Here is a 23,084-nt window from a genome sequence, read left to right as displayed (position 1 = left end):
ATCTGCTTTAATAACATGTTTTCAAACAAGAGCTAAAAAATATAAAGTGACTAACATTTAATAGAACTAAGGCAGTTACTGACACTCCCTCCCTTGTCCCTGTCCACCAGTGCTCCACGATATCCCATCCCTCGCGTCACAGTTGGATTATAGCCCTCTAAAACATCACTGCAATATAAAGACTATAGAGATTTGCTTGGCTTTCTTTCACTGTAACTAACATTTTACTACTTGTCATGCAAGGAAGATGGTGGGTCATGCATTTTATAAAGGAATGCTGATTCCAACAGACAGATGAGGAGGAAAATGTTGAAAATGTTAAACTATTTTTCTCCAGAGATTTAATTCCTTCATTTACATTTAAGTTGCTCATCTAGTCTGAACAATTCTGAGCTCATATGTTCTGACACTTGAGGTCTTATTATGAAACAGCATCCTATACTGCATGGACTGAATCCACAGCAACGAAACAAAAGGACTAAAAATAAAATCGTAACAAGGACTTGAACTTTCACAGTTACAAAAGTACACTGATTTCTACTAAGACTTTTGGCCACAATGTTGCCTCTGACCAAATCCCCAAATATATTAAAAGCTTACAATGATTAATGATGTCAAATAAATAAGTTGGTAGATTCCATATTCCTATGCAATTTCAAATATCAAACTGCATATGTATAAACCTATATATAATACTTTTGACAAATTTGATAGCAAAGTATGAATTTGATCAATGTATTATTTCAGGATATTTGTACTTCAGGGACTAACAGCTGAATTTGGAGAGTTGAGTCCGTTCTTTTCAACACTGTCACTAAAGAAGCAGATGAGGTTTTAAATTTGGAAGCTTCTCTAAATGCCTGAAGTGGTCTCTGGGCTGTTGGCCATTGTCTTGTAGAAAATAGAGAGAACTCAAGCCCTGCTCACGGTGGGAGCATTCCTTTATTGTACCTTCACCATCAGAACGACCTGTGGGGAAAACGCCAGTGGCTGACAGGTAAATCAGAAGTACACTATTGGCAGGCAGCTCCTGAAATGAAAGAAAACCACAGACGCAAAACCACAGACAGAAAAATAACATAGTTTTATTTAAAGTTCAGGGCAATTTAAAGCTGTGGGGAAAATGATGTCGTTTAACACACTGCACTATTTCCAAGAGGATTACCATATTCCCACATATTCCAATTTAAAATCCCACGGTGAAGATCCCCTGCGATCTCCACTGCGTAGCCACCCAAAGCTCTAACATGGTGAAGATCCCCTGCGATCCCCACCGTGTAGCCACCCAAAGCTGTAACATGGTGAAGATCCCCTGTGATCCCCACTGCGCAGCCGCCGCCCAAAGCTGTCAACATGTTTTCCAATTGCAACTCGCCATCTGTTAGAGCATGTTCTCTGAAAACATGAAATGGAGAAAGCTCTCCACTGGTTTGATAAAAAGGGGCAAACTCTCCTCACACCTTCCTCTATATAAATTTTGGGAAGATACCACCCAATTCCCACCATCCCCCCCACTTTTTTTTTTGAGGCCATATGGAACCCACAGTGGCCTTAACTTTGCTGCAAACTGACGTATCCAGGTTGTCCTTGAACTTGCTACTGTGTGGCCCAAGAGGGCTTCCAACTCCTGTCCAAATGCAGGACCACAGGTATTTACCATATACTTCTCCCTATCAGACAGTAACAGTGTCTCACAGAGCTGCCTGAGCACATACAAGCTGTTCTCCTTCTCAGTTCTGCACTGAGTGTTAAGCCCAAAGTTGTTTAGTAATAACAATCTGGAAGGGAGAGAATGGCGATTAACCAACAGTCTCTGACTGACATCATCAGCAGCGCCCACTCCCAGGCCCAGGGATCAGGACTGCCGCTGGAGCAGCACTTCACATGTTCACAGACCACTCACACTTGCAGTCAGCCCGAGCCCACCATGAGCACTCTCCCCGCCACAGAAGAGAGGCCTGGGCCACACGTACCTTAAAAGATGCTGCTAAGAAAGTATACAGCTGGCTAAAGGTCGGCTTGTAGAGCAGATACTTGTGGGGGTTTTCCCGTCTGGTTGGCTTGTCAGCTGACTCCTACAGTGACACACCCAAAGTGACACGTAAGTGGTATGTGACAGGTGAGTTAGCACATGTCCTCATTTTATTCAGAGTCTGTAATTGTCAAGTCAACTTCTCTGTGTCTTATTGAGCTCTCTGTTTTGTCACAGGAATTCACTATGTAGCCCTTACAACAATCCTCCGTTTGGCCAGCCAGTGTATCTACAGACGTGAGGCACCCATGGCTGGCTTAAGAGAATGCTATATTTACACGTGTTAGAGTTACCACTCTGGCAAATGTGGGCGGAAGGTCACCTGTATTCCTGGTTTATTCATCTGGGAAGCTAAATTCATTGGTTCCCTCTCCAAGGCTTGCAGCATACGGAACATGTCAACGGTTAATTCACTGAATTTGACCTGGAAGAAAAACATACCTGGTTATTAATGTAATAAGCACAACTTCTGCTCTTTTTTTTTTGTTTTTTAATTTTTTTTTTCGTCCAGGGTTTGTCTGTGTGTAGCCCTAGCTGTCCTAGAATTTGCTCTGTAGACCAGGCTGGCCTAGAATTTACACAGATTTGCTTGTCTCTGTCTCTTCGAGTGCTGGGATTAAAGGCGTGCATCATCACCTCCTGGCTGAACTTCTGGTGTTTAATCACATTTTACCCTTGATTTTCAAGTATACTTAATAACAGCTGATTTTTAAAATATATATGTTCATTTTTAAAACAGAAGTTATATCTTTCCCCCTGGATTTGTTTCAGCATTATTAATTGGTCTTAATAATAAAAAGACCTGCCTTGTTCCTTCTTGAAGTCATGGTCTCTTTTTTTTAGTTGTTATTGGTGTATGTGTTTGTGTGCATCTAAATATATAAATACAACCTGCTCAGTCCATTTAGTGCTACTTATAAGTATGTGATTGATAGCTGACCACTTGGTACTGGAAAAGCAGTTAGGGAGTACACCCCTGAAGAGGGCTATTCTCCGCACCACGGTCCCAAAGTGTTCACTACTCATCACTACATGAGAACAAAACAAGTTCTAGATCAGCGCAAGGAGACAACATCCTGGCTTTCTGTCCTTTCACCGTCAAAGACGAGGAACTGAGGGCACACTCTCAGGACAGAACCGATGGTAGCAGTTTCACTCTTTCTTCTCTCCTGAGTGACCCAGGATGGCCTCGGCATCCACTTCAGCCTTCCAAGGGCTGTGATTATAGGCAGGTGCCACCATACTTGACTTTTCTGTATTCTGAAGAATAAACTCTACACATAGCAGAATTACAATTTCTTATTTTCCTATTTTTGAGGCGATTTGCTAGTTTGGTTATTCTTTTGTTTTAAATACAGGATCTTGCTTGGCATGGTGGCACACTCCTTTAATCTCAGCATTTGTGAGACAAAGTTCAAGGCCTGCCTGGTCTACATAGGGAGTTCCAGGACAGCCAGGCTACACAGTGAAAGGCTGTCTCAAAAATATCAAAAAAGAAAAAAAAGTGAAATTAAAAAATAAAAAGACAGTCTTGCTACATTGCCCAAGTTGGCCTTAACTTACAGCAATACTCCTGCCTCTAAAATCCCAATGGCTTGGATTATAAATGTGTGCCACGGGGCTGGAGAGATGGTTCAGAGGTTAAGAGCACTGACTGTTCTTCCAGAGGTCTTTTTTTTTTTTTTTTTTTTGGTTTTTTGAGACAGGGTTTCTCTGTGGTTTTGGAGTGTGTCCTGGAACTAGCTCTTGTAGACCAGGCTGGTCTCGAACTCACAGAGATCCGCCTGCCTTTGCCTCCCAAGTGCTGGGATTAAAGGCGTGTGCCACCACCGCCCGGCCTCTTCCAGAGGTCTTGAGTTCAATTCCCAGCAACCACATGGTGACTCACACCCATCTGTAATGAGATCTGGTGCTCTCGGCCACCACTATCAAAATCTATTGTCATGTTAGCAGAGCACACATATTCTATACATCAAGCCTATTGGCCCTTATTCAACCCTGAATGCAGATGCCAGTGCTGACTTAACCCCTTCAGTTCCTCAGCTCCTCACTCTCTGGCCCTAACCAGTTTTGTTTTGTGATTTTTTTTTTTTTTTGAAAAAGGGTCTCATGTAGCTGGCTGCAGACAAAGAAGACTTCGTGTTCCTCCTTTTACAGTGCTCGTGTCACAACTGTATGCCACCAACCCCGGGCTGGAAGTCAGGGCTTTCTGAGCACACAGGCACCTCCAGTCCTCACACTGCACTTTAATTAGTCTCTAAATTTACAAACGGATTTTCCCCCTAGGCTGAATTGTGGAAGCAGGGTTACCTGAGAGACAGCTTATACCACATATACAGCTGTACAATGACGCAAAAATATAAAAGCCACCCTTGTCTCCTTCCATATGCAATGATGGATCAATGCTATAGGCTGATCCTTTAAAGTATCTGTGGGAACCAGCCTTGCAGATCTATTACTACCTCTGTTCCGGTAGCACAAGAAAACAGTACCATTCAGTAAGATTTCTGTGAGTTTCCTAACTTCTCTGACAACTCCACTGTGTCTTTAACCTATTCTGCACAACTACATCCAAGATGAACGTCTTCAGGGGAGGTGGGAGAACAGCTGCAAAGTCTTTTGCTAAATATACATTATCTATATGTACATATGAAAGTGTCATAATGAAACCCATTACTTTGTCAGACAACTAAAACTTAAACTATAATAAGTAATAAGACAGCTATGAAGAACTACACCTACTTTCTCAAAATGCAGCCATCATCATTACTCTCCTTGCCCTGCCCTTTGCTAGTTTCCTGTGCATTTGGGAAAAGAGAATCTTCCTGGCTTTTTCCTGTACTTCTTGCTCTCCCCTCTTCCCTCCCCACAGGGCAGCCTTCTGCCAGTGTCTGATCCTCCCAGGCTGACAGGCTCAGACAATAACACAGCTGTTACTGCTGTTTCACATGCTTACACTGCAAAACTTCTTACTCTCTAGGTCTTAACGAAAACGCTTTCTACTAGACTAGCTCAAATCCCCTGATGCCAGACATCAGAACAGTATACCTCTCCTTTACCACATCTGCTGAAAGGATATTATCTAAGTAGTTATTTTGTTAATAATTGTTTTCACAGGTAAACAAGAAGACCCATCAGTGAAGACATTTTGCCTTTTTTGCTACATACACACCCTGGACATGTGACTGACACTTTATAAATACTGATTGGGCTGGGGATATAGCTCATTTGGAAATTAATAAACTAATAAGCATCTTTCTGTGTCCTTAAAAATTCTTTCTCAACAAGGTCATCATCAGTATTATATATATAAACACGGATAATTGATTTAATCATTCCTCACAGATGTTAGGGATTTTATAAGGGAAGAATCCCATGATGAAAATAACAAATTTTTTCAAAGTGAGTTTTAAGCATAATTTCACTTCACAGTTCTTTACCTGATTATTACAATTACCAATAATGAGTGCATCAGCCAGAGACAACTGCCCCACAATCATGCCTTGCTCCAGCAATGGGGCTCCTGTTTCAGTGAGGCGATTAGATGTGATAACAATGGTGTTATCATCATTCAACACCATCACAGGGTCTGCCTGAGGAAAAAAAAAGCATGTAATGACAACACAGAATATCATTGCTATTTGTTCTTCTCAAAGTAACATACACGCCATGAACATACAATGCAGCCATTTGCCTACCCGTGACTGTGATAGCCGTTCCCTCAGGAAATTACCCCAGTAATCTCAATGTGGTGGCTCATGCTGCTAATACCAACACTTGGGAGGCAGAGGAAGTGGACTCAATTTGAGGCTAATCTGGTCTATAAAGCAAGTTTCAGGATAGTAAGGGCTGTTATGCAGAGAAACCCTATCTCAAAAAACAACAAAACAAATAAATAAACAAAGCAAAACAAAAGACAAACAAACAGAAAATCTGGGCAGTGGTGGTGCACGCCTTTACTCCCAGCACTGGGGGTGGGGGTGTGGGGGGTGCAGAGGTAGGTGGATCTCTGTGAGTTTGAGGCCAGCCTGGTCTACAGAGCGAGCTCCAGGACAGGCTCCAAAGCTACACACAAAAACCCTGTCTTGAAAAAGAAAAAGGAATTACCTCAATAAAGGCTGCCACCTCTTGAAGCACCAGGTTCCACTCAACTTGATCTTCAGTATTGAAGCGATGAGTATAATCTTCAATTTCATCAGATAACTCCTGGTTTTAGGAATACCAAAAAAAAGGGGTTATTAAAAATCTCTATAAAAAGGCTAGTGTCCTTTTTATGTCTCTGCTACTCAGCCTGACAACTTGAGTTCAATACATGGAACCCATGCAATAAAATGAGAGAACCAATTCCTACATGTTATCTTCCGACCTGATGCCTATGTGCCTATTTTGCTTGTGCATGCACGCACGTGCGCGCACACACACACATAATGAGTTCTAGGGCAGCAAGGGCTGGGATCACAAAAGAAAGAAAAAGAGACGGGGGGTGGGGTACCTCCCAAGCGCTGGGATTAAAAGCAAGCAGTACCACACCTGGCTATTATTTTAAAATACATTTATAATCTCGGCACTAGAGAGACTGATTCACAGGGATTACACATTGCTCAAACTAGATACAAGGGCGGAGGGCCTTGGTCCTACCTCAAGCGCTCAGACAGACTTCTTTGACTTCCTAGGGGAAGCTTCACCTTCTCTGTGCAGTGGATGGGGTGGGGGGGGGGGTGGCGAGAAGGTGAGGGGGGGAGTGGAAGGATGGGAGAGGGAAATGGGATTGGTATGTAAAATAGATTTTTTTTTTTTCTCTCGACAGGGTTTCTCTGTAGTTTTGGAGCTTGTTCTGGAACTAGCTCTTGTAGACCAGGCTGGCCTCGAACTCACAGAGATCCGCCTGCCTCTGCCTCCCGAGTGCTGGAATTAAAGGCGTGCGCCACCACTGCCCAGCTATAAGTTTGTTTTAAAAATAAAAAAAGTATATTTACCTTTACTAGGTCTTTCACAACATCCATTTTGTTAAGAAGAAGACAAACTACTATAAATCTTGCATAGTATCGGAGTTTCTTAACAACCAACTCAGGCCTACGGTGGATAAAAGAGAAATCAATCATTATATTAAAATGGAAAACATGCTGTTTGACTTCTGGATAGTTTTTAAAACTTTATCATTTGTAGAACAGAGACAAAGATCCCACATAAAAGCACACAGCCTCAGCTTGGCAAGCGCTTGTACTTTCACAGCCCAGCAGGTGGAGGCAGGAAGATCAGGAGTTCAAAGGCAGCCTGGGGTACACGAGACCAGTCTCAAAATCAAAACCAGGGAGCCTTTTAAGTACATTGAGTCATTCTTCTACATTTGTTCATTCTACAAGCATCTACGGAGAATTTAAGTGCACAAGAAACAATACCATGACGGGGCTGGAGAGATGACTCAGCAGGTGAGAGACATTGCTACTCTTGCAGAGGACCTGTGTTCAATCTCCAGCACCCACATGCTCACAATAATCTGTAACTTCAGTTCTAGGGGTTCCACTGTTTTCTGACCTCCTTGGGCATGAGGCACAAATGAAATGCACATACACATGCAGGCAAACACCAGGCTGGCCTCAAACTCACAGAGATACGCCTGCCTCTGCCTCCTGAGTGCTTATATTAAAGGCATATACTACCATGTTCAGTATAAAAGAAACTTAAAAAAAAAATCTTCGTAAATAAAAGAAAAAGAAAAGAAAAGCAGTGGTGGAGTGCAGCACTAGAGGCAGAGGCAGAGGCAGAGGGCAGAGGGTAGAGGGCAGAGGGCAGAGGGCAGGGGCAGGGGAAGAGGCAGAGAAGGAGGCATCTCTGTGAGCTGGAGGTCAGCCTAGTCTACAGAGAGAGAGTTCCAGGACAACCATAGCTGTTACATAGAGAAACCCTGTCTCAAAAAACAAAAATAAAATGAAATAAAAAAAAGGAAAAACATCAAACCTATGTTATTACTTCTACTACTAAGAAAAGCCAATTTTCCACTATACACTGGTTGTGAGTCCTGTCTCTGGGGGCGCAGGGAACACACCATCTTTTGTGCCTGTCTCTGGGGGTGCAGGGAACACACCATCTTTTGTGCCTGTCTCTGGGGGTGCAGGGAACACACCATCTTTTGTGCCTGTCTCTGGGAGTGCAGGGAACACACCATCTTTTGTGTCTGTCTCTGGGGGTGCAGGGAACTCACCACCTTTTGTGCCTGTCTTTGGGAATGCAGGGAACACACTATCTTTTGTGCCTGAAAATTCTTCAACAATCCTTGAAATGCAATGAAATCCTGCAGCTGATCATTTCTCTAGCTGCAGCTCCTCTGCTGGCTGCCAGTCAGCCTTGCCCAGTGTCTATCTACAGCCTCAGCAGAAGACCATCTTCAGATAGGACCTCACACACACTTTGCCTTTCCCTTCCCCATGCACTTGTCAAGGGGAAGTATATGGCAAGTCAACAGATTTCTACCAGGAATCCACGAACCCTACAAGATTCCATAAAGCAAATGGTGGTGCTCAATTGGGCAAGGTGGTCAAAACAGTATTGTGCTTCTGTTTTTCGGGAATTTTTTTTGACAGTCTCACTATGTACCATGCGGACCTCCACCTGTGTCTGCCTCCCAAGTGCTGGGGCTAATGATATTTGCTACCACACATCAGAGTAGTGGGCTTAAAAAAGAAAATTCAAAGAAAACTAGCAGCCTTTTCCTCTGGTTTTATGTAATAGTTGTCAATAGGCTTTTGAAGAATCTATATATAACTAAAAACTACATGGACTAGAAATAACAAAGACATTAGTGAAGCCTAGTTTTAGAGCCCTTTCTTCACTATGAAGCCTGTGCAACCTATGTACATCATGAAAACCCCTCACTGACGAGACAGCTCAGTGGATAGAGACACTTGCCTGAAGACCTGAGCTGGAGTAGAGAATGACTCTTTCTCAAAGTCATTCTCTCGCCTTCGCATGTGCATGCACATGGACACACACGGGCTAAAATGCTGAATGTCCTGTCATCTTTCTGAAAGCACAGATGATACATACCTGTCTTCTTTATTAACTTGAGAGTAGTATGACCTCTGTCTGATTGCAGAGTAGAAGGAGAAAGCCTCATTCAGATAGCTGGTCTCAGATGTTCGTAAACTATAAGAAAAAAATTTAAAGTGATCAAACTAGGTGTATTCTTCATGAGAAACACTTGTTCCAGTTGTCCAACTCTACGCAGGTGGATGCTAATGACTGCTAACTCAGAGTCAGCAAAGTATTACTCGTGTTGTCTTTCAATTGTCTAGGAACCAGAGCAACAACAAAATGTTTCCTTGCTGTCCTAAGCATTTTGGAAGTCAATTAAAGCACATGTCATTCCCATTCTACAAAATGTCAGCATTCTACTTGAGTATATCTGCTCCCAGGTCTAGACCTTCTATAACTTCTCCCTAATCAGTTGATACTGAAATATTCACCCATTTCTTTAGCTTTTTCCTCCTTATTAACTCATACTACTCTTTGAGGGGTGCTAATGAGCTATGTAGTCTGTTTAGTATGTCTAATTTAATAAGAAACCTTCAGGGCTGGAGAGATGGCTCAGTAGTTAAGAGTGCTGCCTGCTTTTCTAAAGGTCCTGAGTCCAATTCCCAGCAACCACATGGTGGCTTATAACCATCTGTAGTGAAATCTGGTGCTCTCTTCCGGCCTTTAGGAATGCATGCAGGCAGAATACTATATACACAATACATAAATCTTAAAAAAGAAGAAACTTTCAAAAATAATTTACTTTAAAAATTTATTTAATGCTTTGACAATTTTACATGCACGTGTGCATGCACACACACAATGCATTCTTGTTATGGAATATTAATTTAAGATGCACTACATCCGTTTATCTGTGGAATATTTGTTTAATGATGTAAAATGTGTTACATTCTTTTATGCTGAATTTGTTTAACTCTGTGAAGCTGTGTTACTTTGCCTGTCTAAACACCTGATTGGTCTAATAAAGAGCTGAACGCCCAATAGCAAGGCAGGGAAAAGGTAGGTGGGGCTGGCAGGCAGAGAGAAAAAAATAGGATAGGAAATCCGGGGAGAGGAAGATCAAGGAGTGAGAAAAGAAGGGGCCAGCCACTTAGCCAGACACAGAATAAGAAGGAAAGAAAAGATACACAGAAATAAAGGAAGTTAAAATCCCAGAGGCAAAAGGTAGATGGCATAATTTAAGTTAGGAAAAGCTGGCAAGAAACAAGCCAAGCTAAGGCCAGACTGATGGAGGAAGGTCATGGTTAAAAAATAAAGAAACTGCTTGGCCCTCATAGGTTAGAACATAGGTAGGTGGAGTAAACAGAACAGAATGCTGGGAGGATGAGGAAGTGAGCTCAGACGCCATGCTCCCCTCTCCCCGGCAGACGCGATGAAGCAAGTCGCCAGGTCAGACATGCTGAATCTTTCCTGGTAAGACTGGTGCTACATAGATTATTAGAGATGGGTTGATTGGGATATGAGAATTAGCCAGTAAGGGCTAGAGCTAATGGGCCAAGCAGTGTTTAAAAGAATACAATTTGTGTGTTGTTATTTTGGGGCATAAGCTAGCCAGGCAACCAGGAGCTGGGGCGGCAGGAACACAGCCTGCAGCTCCTACTACAGAATGGCCCCCAACGTGAGGACAACTGAATCCACAGAAAGCCTGAGAAAGCTTGGGAAAGAAGAGAGTAAAGCATGTTTTCTTGGTAGCAGCAATTTCTCGGGTCTGCTCTGCTAGCTAGAGGCAAGCAAGCACTCTCATCTAAGAGAGGCTTCCTGACTCAGCTTTAGCTGCAAAACCCTGCAGCTCATTAAGAGGTCCTGCCACGAAACACGTAAATGGTATTGATAAAAGCTGAATGCATGTTTTTCGGTTTTCAGCCGTAGCAGGAAAAAAGCTGCACTGTTTAAAAATGTCAGTTTTCTGGGCCGTCAGCTGACTTTCAAGCAGGCGGTCCTGACTATGGAGCTTTTGAGTGTTGCTTAATACTGTTGCAGCTTGCTTGCTGGCAAGGACCTTGAAACATTGTAGAGTTGTGGCGATGAACAGGGCTCTGGCGGGTACTTCAGCCATAAGGCTGGAATGGCAGAAAGCTAAGGAATGGGCTGGATCCAGCCGTCAAAGCCACGGCTTTAGTCTTACTGATATTGCTTGGTAAATTAAAGACTCATGTGGTCAGAAATACAAAGAGAGATACAGTAAAGAGAGCGTCAAAAACAAAGAAAACTTCTAAATGATTTACAGTGTGTTAAAAATATATGCAGGCTAAAAGTTAAAATTCTTAAAGTAAAAAAAAAACAAAAATAAGGAAGAAAGAGAGTAGTTGGGTGTGGTAGTACACACCTTTAATCCCAACACTTGGGAGGCTGAGGGAGATTGACCTCTGTGACTTCAAGGTGTGGCAGTACACACCTTTAATCCCAATGCCTGGGAGGCAGAGACAGATGGGTCTCTGAGAGTTCAAGGACAGCCTGGTCGACAGAGTTATTCCAGGTCAAAGATATACAGAGAACCTGTCTCAAAAAGCAAAAAGTTAAAAGAAAAAATAAACAAAATAGAGGTTAAAATAAAGCCACACAAAGATGGAAAATACACAGAGAATCTTGATACTGTACGCTATTATGCTCTCTTTGAATTGTTTGAATGCTGAGGAAAGAGCAACAGCTGCTAAAAGATATTTGTTTATAAATGCTGTTGAACTAATCTAACATAGATATTTTGAAAATACCTTGACTTCAGAATTTGGATCTAAGGATATGATGCTTTGGAAAAGAGTTTCTTCTTTTGTTTTCACAGAGGATGACACCCTGTGTATTACTTCCATTCCAATATGGTATGATAGACCACGCCCTCCTGAAAGGTTGCAGTGAATACCTTCAAAAAATTACTTTGCTCAACTGCTGACTGAGAGGAACCTAGCACATAGGTTATACCATGAAAGACCTGATTAACAGCACCCCCATTCAGCAGGAAGCAGTTTGGAGAGAAATAACTGCGCCCATATTCCCAAATATTGTTTATAAATGTTCTTTTACATTTAAAGGGGGATATGATATAGGTATGAGTAATTTGCATTAGTATAGATTTTGCTTTATTGATAGAGATTTAAGGTCAATTTTGCTATATGTATATGTATTTCTAATCTTGATTAAGGTATTGTGATTGTGTAGTTCACTTAAAAATATAATGTATGTAGGTTGTTAATGGATAATCATCTATAATAGTCAAGTTTGTAGTCATGTTAGATTTTCTAGACGTGCATGGATATATTTTAGATAGGCATTCATCATATCTTTCAAAGGCTAGAGAATATGGCATTTTAAATGTTCTAATAACTTAGGGTTTTTCATGACAATGAGACACTCTGCTCCTGGTAGCACCAATCTACTTTAAGAAGAAGATGGGCATCGAAGAGGATCCTTATGGAGTTTGATAGCCATTTGGGCAAGAAACTGCTCTTGCCTGGACTACTGTATAAACTGGACACAGAGAACCCACAGAGAGAGGACTGCTGAACTTGCCTAAAGGTGAGATGATCTTTCGGGGTTCCTGATTCATGAAAGAGTCTACAAGACATTCTGCAGGACACAGCAGATAGTGACTGAACTGCCTTTGAAATTTCCTGCTTCATGGAAATATCTGCTGGAAACTATGGGCCTGTAGGCCGAAGATGGATGCTCCAACGGTACAGAGAAACTTTGGGTGACTGTCAAGGCAGCGAGATGTCTCTGTCATTTCTAGAGTTTGAAAGTTGCTTATTTCTTGTTTGCTTAGGTAATATTGTATCTTTCTGGAGTCTTTGATGGAGTTGAAGAATAGTTAGTTATAGTTATAGTTTTCCTTAGTTATGATAAAGATAAAATAGATGTAAATATTGTAATTTTTACTATAACTGTTTTGTTATATGTAATTTTGCTATGTTAAAGTTAAAGCCTTCCTTTTTTTTTTTGTTTAAACAGAAAAAGGGGAAATGATGGAGGAAGGTCATTGCTTAAAAAATAAAGAAACTGCTTGGCCCTCATAGGTTAGAACATAGGTGGGTGGAGTTACAGAACAGAATGCTGGGAGGAAGAGGAAGTGAGCTCAGACGCCATGCTCCCCTCTCCCCGGCAGACGCGATGAAGCAAGCCGCCAGGTCAGACATGCTGAATCTTTCCTGGTAAGACTGGTGCTACATAGATTATTAGAGATGGGTTGATTGGGATATGAGAATTAGCCAGTAAGGGCTAGAGGTAATGGGCCAAGCAGTGTTTAAAAGAATACAATTTGTGTGTTGTTATTTTGGGGCATAAGCTAGTCAGGCTACCAGGAGCTGGGGCGGCAGGAACACAGCCCACAGCTCCTACTACACTGGACATTTATAAGTAAGAATAAGCGTCTGTGTGTATTTATTTTGGAACTGGGTGGCAGGCCCCCAAAGAGTAAAGAGTAAAACGAACAACAATTCTGGTTACTCTCTCCTCTTTCTCACCTTCCCACTCCTATCAAGTCTTTTTCCCTGTCCTTTTCCCAGATTCATGACATGGTTTTGTTGTATAACCCATTTGGTTTAATCAGGGCCATTTATGCAACCATTAGACTGGGACTATCTATGGAATCTGGTGAGGGTACAGTAAGTACATAACCACAGCACTGATAGAATATCTACCAGTAGGAAATGGTGGAGTACTGAGTAAGGCCCCCTGATTTCTCCATCAAGGTCTGGCTGTCAATGGGCCCTTTGCAGTGCAGATCTACTGTAGGTGTTATGGGTTCATGATTACAATGGCTGTATCTTGTTCAGAAGATGGCAGTGTCCCAGCCCTTCTCCCTATCTGCAGGCTGGTACTACCTTTATGTTGGAGGGATGGCATATATGTCTTCTCCGGGGTGAGCATTCTAATAATAACTTACTCCCAGCACCAGAACCAGATTTTAAAGATCTTGTTCTAACAAAGAGAGATTTTAGTGGTGTGTACTCTAAGTGCCATGCCAAAGCTGGGAAGATGAGGACTTTTCTTATCTTTTTGTTCTGTTTTGTTGACAGGTCTCTCTGTGTATCCCTGGCTGTCCTGAAATTCACTCTGCAGACCAGGCTGGGCCTTGAGCTCACAGAGATTTGCCTACCTGAGGTCCAAGTCTTTGGTTATTAATGTTACTTTGTGCCGAGAGTCACATTTGTAAAAGGAGATTTCTTCTTTCCTTCACTCAAAGGTGAGACTACACAGATGTTACTATTCCAAGGAGGCAAACAACTGTCTATTTTTGTCACATGACCTTTCAAGCATAGCCAACTAGGATGAGTGTTTAAAGGATGCCATGAATATGCATACTGTGTCTCTACACACCATCAAGACTTAAAAAGACCCAAGAACAATAAACATATTTAGTAGTCATCATTTATTAAAAAAAAAAAGATTAAATTCCTCAGGTCTGATCGAATGAGTTGCTGAAGAGACCACCTGACATCAATAACACTGCTTGAATTATGCAAGGCCATTTCATGGTGCCATCCTGATCCATCTTGTCTGAACAAAATTCTGTCTATAACTCACTGTCCTCTCTCTTACGTGCTGTTTTAACCAAAGAAACACTTTCTTCTTTCCATGTGTAATTCACTTACTAATAATGGTAATACAGCTGTCCAATCTTGGAAGCAATTTCTCCTATTTGCCACCGCTTCAAGCCATACCGATTATCCAAGACTTGTCTGTTTACACAGAAGACAAAAAATAGATATAACAAAACATAAATTTCAAAAATAACCAGTTCTGTAAATTCAATGATAAAATATCATCCAATTAGCACAACTTATGAATAAGATTTAACCATTTAACTCCATTAAAAATGTTTCTTTATTAACTGACTGATTTGTGTTATATCTTTGTGTGTATATGTATATATAATCTGTACATACATGTGCATGAATACGTGATTGTTTGAACTCAGATGTGGCGGTTAGATGATAGCCCTCATTGTCAGCCCTCGTGCCTCACCTTCGTGGTCACTACTGTGCATGGAGGCTAGTCAGGGATTCTTCGCTCTTTACTTCCCATTTCACCACATTGATTGCTGGGATTCAAACTTGTAGACAAACACTTTCTCTCCAGCCTCTGTTCTTTTAGGGACAGGATTTCATGTAGCTAAGACTGGCCTATCTGTGTAGTTGAAGATAACCATGAATTCTTGATCCTATTTCCACCTCCTAAGAACTAGAATTATAGGTGTATACCAACATACTTAGCTTACAAAATAGTTATTAAATGTCTGCTGAAGCCAGGCACACACTGTGGCAGCATAGCTTTAATCCCAGCACTTGGGAGGCAGAGGCAGGAGGATCTCTGTGAGTTTGAGGCCAGCCTGGTCTACAGGGCAAGTTCCAGGACAGCCAGGGCTACACAGAGAAATCCTGTCTCAGAAAAAAATATCTACTGAAAGCCTGTTGCAATGGTTCACATTTGTAATCCCACAACTCAGGAGGCAAAGGTCAGTTCTGAGGTGGCAGAGGCAGGAGAATTGATATGAGTTTTCAGGGGTTTCTAGGTCAGCCAGGATAATGAAGTGAGACCCAATATCAGAAAAAGAAAAAGAAAAAACAAAACAAAACAAAAAGAAAACAGAAAAGAGAGAATATAGTCTAAGTTCTCAATAGTTCCATTGGGCCTGGGGGACCATACCTTTAATATTGGCACTTGGGAGACAGAGGCAGATGGATCTTGGTGAGCTTGAGATCAGCCTGGTCTTCAGAGCTCCAGGCCAGCCAAGGCGACATAGTGAGACCTGTCTCACAAAAGAAAAGATGCAACCTTCCTCCCCAAAAGTGTGGACTGCTAACCACATTTCAGAATGTGGTTTGGAAGAGCACAGGTCGTCTTCCCAGGTGCAAGCAGTAGATTCCTTTTCCATACAACACCATCATTAAAAATTAGAACAAACTAAAAATCTTAAAACAGAAGAAAAAAAACTGTTTTCATTTGGCTCATGAGATATATTATTTTACACTTGATCTTAACCAAAAGGTCAAGAAGCACTGAAATATGTTATTTTAAAAGCTCCAAGACTGAGCCAGGAAGATATGCAGAACCCACATGGTGGAAATCAAGATCTGACTCCAGCAAGTAACACACACACACACACACACACACACACACACACACACTGTAAACCAAAATAAAGAACAAAATAAGATTTGTTCGTGGTCAGAACATTTGGCTCATGAGATATATTATTTTACACTTGATCTTAACCAAAAGGTCAAGAAGCACTGAAATATGTTATTTTAAAAGCTCCAAGACTGAGCCAGGAAGATATGCAGAACCCACATGGTGGAAATCAAGATCTGACTCCAGCAAGTAACACACACACACACACACACACACACACACACACACACACACACTGTAAACCAAAATAAAGAACAAAATAAGATTTGTTCGTGGTCAGAACTATAGTGAATATACAACTATACAATGCACCTTTACACCCTTTAGCTATGAAACTCTTTACCGATGCTGCTGCTGAAATTTCCAGAGTTTGGTGTAAACATCAAAAGTTCTTCCAAAGTAGGATTGCCACTGCTTCTGTCCATATTGAGGCAAATCTCTGTAAAAATAAAGTGGATGTTCACATTAAATTTTTGGAAATTAAGTCTTGTTATGGTAAAAACAGTATCAATTGAAGTATTTACCTTAGATTTTCTGTTAAACCAAATTCCAGTTTTTGAAGCAAAAATAATTCTATGTACCAGAACACGTTTTCCTGGTCTTGCACTAAATGATAGTTTGCCTTAGTGTCCTCGGCACACAACTCTCCCATGAGGACACAATCATATCTTCACTAGCAGGTGATAGATATACTTACTCGGATACTAGTGATTTCCAATGTTTATCTTTAGCTAAGACGGAGCAATCTGAAAACACTGCTTAGGAAATACATAACTAGAATCGGGTGTGTAATTGGTGCTATTCTATCTTCTTAGAAGAGAAATACATGTCCCTAAACCCGCTGAGCTGTGATATCTGCCTTAGAGAAACAAATACTCCCTACCGTATGAATATTAAGCCTAACAATATTATCTTGTTTGGGGCAAATAATGTAATTGTAAGTTATTCCATTTTTACTTTACCATCTGTTCTGAAACTGACTACTCTATAGCCTGCAACACAGAGAAGAAATATTTAATTGATTCAGAGAGCTGCAGACAACTCACAGGTAACCGAGGAGTTAGAAATAAATCTCCATTGTAGTAAGGCATGAAAATTTGGGAACATTTGTTATAGCAGCAGTAACTCTTAAACAATGGCTGGAAATGAGGTCACTGGTAGGATGGCAGAATTCTGCCGACTGTGATCTAGAACACAGGCAATGGGACAAATGAACTCAGGGTCTACACAAAGAAGGCGAAAGGGAATGTTACTAGCTAGCTCAGGTTGTATCAGTTAGTTGTACTTTAAAAAAATGCTCTAAGAAAAAGTTAAATTCTGCCAAAAAGGGAGTGATGAAAAGAAAAAAAAAAATAAAGGAAATGCCTATAGTCGAAGTAGAGAAAATCTACAAATTCAAGAGATTTCAGGACTGAAAGATACAACTTCAAATAGCCAGGCATGGTGCTACATGTGTGTAGCACTTAAGCAAAAGGTTGAAGCAGGGGGATAATGAGTTTGAGTCCATTCTAAGCTACACGAAAGGAGACTGTGTCTATATACATAACAAACAAGCAACATCACCTTCCTTATACACGCAGTGAAGAAACATCCAGAATGTTTCTGAAGGCTTATCTTCACAAAGAAAAAAGTGTAATAAAAAAAGCAGCAATCTCATAGCCTAACCATTTAATATTTTAGTAAATTTTTTATGTGAGATAATTTTCTTGTAATGTTTATTTTGTTGCTTAAGTAAAGAAGTTGTATGCTGGTGAGATCACTCAGTCGGTAAAGTACTAGCTCTTTCAGCCTGAGCCCAGTCTCTGGGACCTACATAAAGATGGAAGGAAAGCTAGGCAGTGGTGGTGCAGATCTTTAATCTCAGCACTCAGGAGGTTCTCTGAGTTTGAGGCCAACCTAGTCTACAGAGTAAGTTCCAGGACAGCCAGGGCTGTTACACACAGAAAGAAACCCTGTCTCAAAAAACCAAACCAAAGATTTCTCCCTCAGAAACAAAAACCCAGGATAGCCAAAACAATCTTATATAATAAAGGATCGTCTGGAGGCATTACCATCCCTGACCTCAAACTCTATTACAGAGCCTCAGTATTGAAAACAGCTTGGTATTGGCATAAAAACAGAGAAGTCGATCAATGGAACCGAGTAGAAGACCCTGATTTTAACCCACAAACTTATGAACACCTAATTTTTGATAAAGGAGCTAAAAGTATTCAATGGAAAAAAGAGAGCATCTTCAACAAATGGTGCTGGCAGAACTGGTTGTCAACGTGTAGAAGAATGAAAATAGATCCATATCTATCACCATGCACAAAACTCAAGTCCAAATGGATTAAAGACGTCAATATTAGTCTGAACACACTGAACCTGATAGAAGAAAAAGTTGGAAGTACTCTACAACATATGGGTACAGGAGATCACTTCCTACGTTTATCCCCAGCAGCACAGACATTAAGGGCAACATTGAATAAATGGGACCTCCTGAAACTGAGTAGCTTCTGTAAAGCAAAGGACACTGTCACTAAGACAAAAAGGCAACCCACTGACTGGGAGAAGATCTTCACCAACCCTGCAACAAAGGTCTGATCACCAAAATATATAAAGAACTCAAGAAACTAAACTTTAAAATGCTAATGAACCCAATAAAAAAATGGGGCACTGATCTGAACAGAGAATTCTCAACAGAAGAAATTCAAATGGCCAAAAGACACCTAAGGTCATGCTCAACCTCCTTAGGGATAAGGGAAATGCAAATTAAAACAACTTTGAGATACCATCTTACACCTGTCAGAATGGCTAAAATCAAAAACACCAATGATAGCCTTTGCTGGAGAGGTTGTGGAGAAAGAGGCACACTCATTCATTGCTGGTGGGAATGCAAACTTGTGCAACCACTTTGGAAATCAGTGTGGCGATTTCTCAGGAAATTTGGGATCAACCTACCCCAAGATCCAGTAATACCACTATTGGGAATATACCCAAGAGATGCCACATCAAATGACAAAAGTATCTGTTCAACTATGTTCATAGCAGCATTGTTTGTAATAGCCAAAACCTGGAAACAACCTAGATGCCCTTCAATGGAGGAATGGATGAAGAAAGTGTGGAATATACACATATTAGAGTACTACTCAGCAGTAAAAAACAATGACTTCTCGAATTTTGCGTGCAAATGGATGGAAATAGAAAACACTATCCTGAGTGAGGTATCCCAGACCCAAAAAGAGGAACATGGGATGTACTCACTCATAATCGGTTTCTAGCCATAAATAAAAGACATTAAGCATATAATGTGTGATCCTATAGAAGTTAAATAAGAAAGTGAACCCAAAGAAAATCATATAGTCATCCGCATGGAGAGGGGGAAGTAGACAAGATTGCAGGGCAAAAACTGGGAACTTGCGGGTGAGGTGGCATGGGGCAAAGGGGAAATGGGATGAGAAATATGAGAAGGGGAGGATGGGAGGAGCTCGGGGGATTGGGATGGTTGGGATATAGGAAGGATGGATACGGGAGCAGCGAAGTATATATCCTATCTAAGGGAGCCATCTTAGGGTTGGCAAGAGACTTGACTCTAGAGGGGTTCGCAGGTGTCCAGGAATATGTCCCCAGCTGGTACCTTGGGCAACTAAGGAGAGGGAACCTGAAATAACCCTATCCTATACTGATGAATATCTTGCATATCACCTTAGAACCTTCATCTGGCGATGGATCGAGGTAGAGACAGATTCTCAATTTGGAGCAACGGTCTGAGCTCTTAAGGTCCAAATGAGGAGCAGAAGGAGGGAGAACAAGAGCAAAAAATCAGGACCACGAGGGATGCACCCACCCACTGTGACAGTGGAACTGATTTATTAGGAGCCCACCAAGGCCAGCTGGTCTGGGACTGAATAAGCATGGGTTGATTCCGGACTCTCTGAGCATGGCGGCCAATGAAGACTGATGAGAAGCCAAGGACAATGGCATTAGGTTTCAATCCTAATACATGAACTGGCTTTGTGGGAGCTTAGCCTGTTTAGAAGCTCACCTTCCTGGACGTAGATAGAAGACCTTCGTCTTCCCGCAGGGCAGAGAATTTGGACTGCTCTTCAGTATCGAGAGGGAGGGGGAATGGTGTGGGGGGAGGAGAAGAGAAATGGGGATAGGGAGAGGGGAGTGGGGGGAGGGGGCAATATTTGGGAGGAGGGGAGGGAAATGGGAAATGGGGAGCAGGTGGAAATTTTAATTAAAAAAGAAGTAAAAATAAATAAAAGAAAAAAAAAAAAACCAAACCCTGCTCCCTCCCCTGCCCCCTCCAAAAAAAAAAAAAAAAAAAAAAAAAAGGAATGACTCTACAGGCTGCTTTCTGACCTCCACATGAGGATGTCACAAGGACCCACACGGACATACAGAATGATGATGATAACAAAGGTTGTATTTATATTTTTGTTGTGATGGGAGCAGGCAAAAGCACCTTGGCCTGAGTGCTGCCATTCTGACTTCAGACTCCATTTAACCTAAGGGTGAAACAAAGTTTAGGTTCCCAAGCCCTAGCGGAGCTGAGAACCTCCCAGTAGTTGACCCACCTCCTTTCTAAACCACAGACATAGCTGCTATGCATCTTTTGTCCTCTAGAAGCATCATGGCTGTTCCTAACAACAGAAGGAACAAACGAAAATGATGGATTGGACTAAAAGGCTTGCATTGTATGTTGATTAACAAGGTTGGAATACACAAGGAAAGTTCCCAATCTTTGATTTCTGACTGGTAAAAATTGTAACTGTAACCTGGCAATAAATGTTGTGAATTTTGTGCTTATAATCCCACTCTGCCCCTGCTCAGGTCTGTCAGGAGAAAGAAAGCTCAAGTCCTGACCCATCAGTGACCCACGTGTGGGATCTTTGAAACCCACAGGCATCTCGTTCCTCCCTCATGTTGTGTAACAGGTTAGGTATAAGAAAACAGGGTTTTAAAGATGAATGTTCTGTGCCCAATGTTGGGGTTAGTAAAAGAAGAAATAACATCTGAGATAAAAGTGACTGGTTTTCTAGTATCACTAAGAAAATCACTAAACAGGATTTGTCAGTAAATGATAAATACAAACATTTCTCACTTTTAGAACAACAAACAATGTTAGCTACATATATCTGTTAAAATACTAATTTCCTCAAAAGAATTCATGGCGTTTATCATTCCAGTCTAAAGAATCACAACTGCGCTGACGATGGCTTAGGAAGTAAGGGAGCCTGCTGCCATGGCTGACGACCTGAGTAGGATCTGTAAGACCCACACGGGAGAGAAGAGCGATAACCCGAAAAAGCTCCTTTTACCTTCTCATAAACTACAGGGCTTGTGAGCCTACTCCCTCCCCCATACCAAATACACAGAACAAAATGGTAAGAATCAGCTATAAAAGTTTTACAAAATAAGGTTAACTTCTTTCTTTTTTTTTTTTTTGTTTTTTTTTGTTTTTCGAGACAAGGTTTCTCTGTGGTTTTGGAGCCTGTCCTGGAACTAGCTCTTGTAGACCAGGCTGGTCTCTAACTCACAAAGATCCGCCTGCCTCTGCCTCCCAAGTGCTGGGATTAAAGGTGTGCGCCACCACCGCCCGGCAGGTTAACTTATTTCTTATGATCACCTTTTTTCTTTTTGTTTTTTCGAGACAGGGTTTCTCCGTAGGTTTGGAGCCTGTCCTGGAACTAGCCCTTGTAGACCAGGCTGGCCTCGAACTCACAGAGATCCGCCTGCTTCTGCCTCCCAAATGCTGGGATTAAAGGCGTGCGCCACCACCGCCAGGGTAATCCCCCTTTTTCTAATGACACATATCATAGAAGCTAACACATAAACCATTATAAAATGCCTAAGAGTCTAAAATTAAATAAAGTATTTGATAAAGAGTTTTAGAATGATGCTGGTGGCGCACACCTTTAATCCCAGCATGCAGAGGCAGAGGCAGGTGGATCTCTGTGAGTTCGAGGCCAGCCTGGTCTACAAGAGCTAGTTCCAGGACAGCCAGAACTATACAGAGAAACCCTCTCTTGAAAAACAAAAACAAACAAAAAAACAGAGTTTTAGATAAATTCTTCTAAAATTCAGCGCTTGACTCTGGCTTTTATCTCTAAATGCATCATCTGATTATTATTGCTGTCAACAGAGATGGGAAATTAATGATTAATGCAGTTAAATTAAATGGGCCTCTGTGAACTAAATGACCTTGCATTTCATTTTGAATAGGCACCGATGTTGCAAGCTGGCTGCTCACATTCTTTTTCTGGGATTTTAGAGAAATGTGTAGGCATGACACCAATTTCTCTTTAAATCTTCAGTGCTGTTGACGGACATCAGGAGGCTGGGAACAAACAGAGCAAATGACGAGCCTGATACTTTAAGGTGTTGCTGTGTGATGTAGTGGGAGCTGAGGGCCTCTTCCCAAAGCCCGGCTCCCGCATGGTTAGCTTTATACCAGAAATAACAACACACAAACTGTATTCATTTAAACACTGCTTGGCCCATTTCTATTCATGTGTGTAGCACCCCAAGGTGTGCTTACCGGGAAGATTCTAGCCTACGTCCATCCTGGGTCGGAGCTTCATCGTGTCTGCTCTGGAGAGGAGAGCATGGCGTTGTCTCTCAGAGGAGCTGCCCTGCATCTGCCCGGGAGAGGGGAGCATGGCGTCTGAGCTCACTTCCTCTTCCTCCCAGCATTCTGTTCTGTTTACTCCACCCACCTATGTTCTAACCTATGAGGGCCAAGCAGTTTCTTTATTTTTAACCAATGACCTTCCTCCATCAGTGTGATATTTGATTATGTTCTGACAAAGCTTGCCTGGATTGGAGATCAGAGGGTGGAGCTAGCTACTAGTTAACCACAGGAGCCAGGCAGTGGTGGCATAATCCTAGCACTTGGTAGGTAGAGACA

General features: G+C 41.7%; 1 protein-coding gene across 2 annotated transcripts in view; it reads right to left on the bottom strand.

The window, feature by feature from the left end:
* The window catches only part of Scai (suppressor of cancer cell invasion), a 155,128-nt gene that overhangs the window by 32,452 nt on the left and 99,592 nt on the right, over window positions 1-23,084 (bottom strand). For both annotated transcript variants that reach the window (XM_057754695.1, XM_057754696.1), the window contains 9 exons: window positions 16,533-16,628; window positions 14,650-14,736; window positions 9,077-9,175; window positions 7,009-7,105; window positions 6,140-6,238; window positions 5,473-5,625; window positions 2,355-2,456; window positions 1,974-2,075; window positions 952-1,030 (listed from right to left, as the gene is read on the bottom strand). In XM_057754695.1, the coding sequence (XP_057610678.1) occupies window positions 952-1,030; window positions 1,974-2,075; window positions 2,355-2,456; window positions 5,473-5,625; window positions 6,140-6,238; window positions 7,009-7,105; window positions 9,077-9,175; window positions 14,650-14,736; window positions 16,533-16,628 (914 nt within the window). The remainder of the gene's footprint in view (window positions 1-951; window positions 1,031-1,973; window positions 2,076-2,354; window positions 2,457-5,472; window positions 5,626-6,139; window positions 6,239-7,008; window positions 7,106-9,076; window positions 9,176-14,649; window positions 14,737-16,532; window positions 16,629-23,084) is intronic.

Source organism: Chionomys nivalis, chromosome 22 (assembly GCF_950005125.1).
Source record: "Chionomys nivalis chromosome 22, mChiNiv1.1, whole genome shotgun sequence".
NCBI classification, from domain to species: domain Eukaryota; kingdom Metazoa; phylum Chordata; class Mammalia; order Rodentia; family Cricetidae; genus Chionomys; species Chionomys nivalis.
Note: the sequence above shows the minus strand (reverse complement) of the source record. Positions and strands in the feature narration are given on the sequence as shown.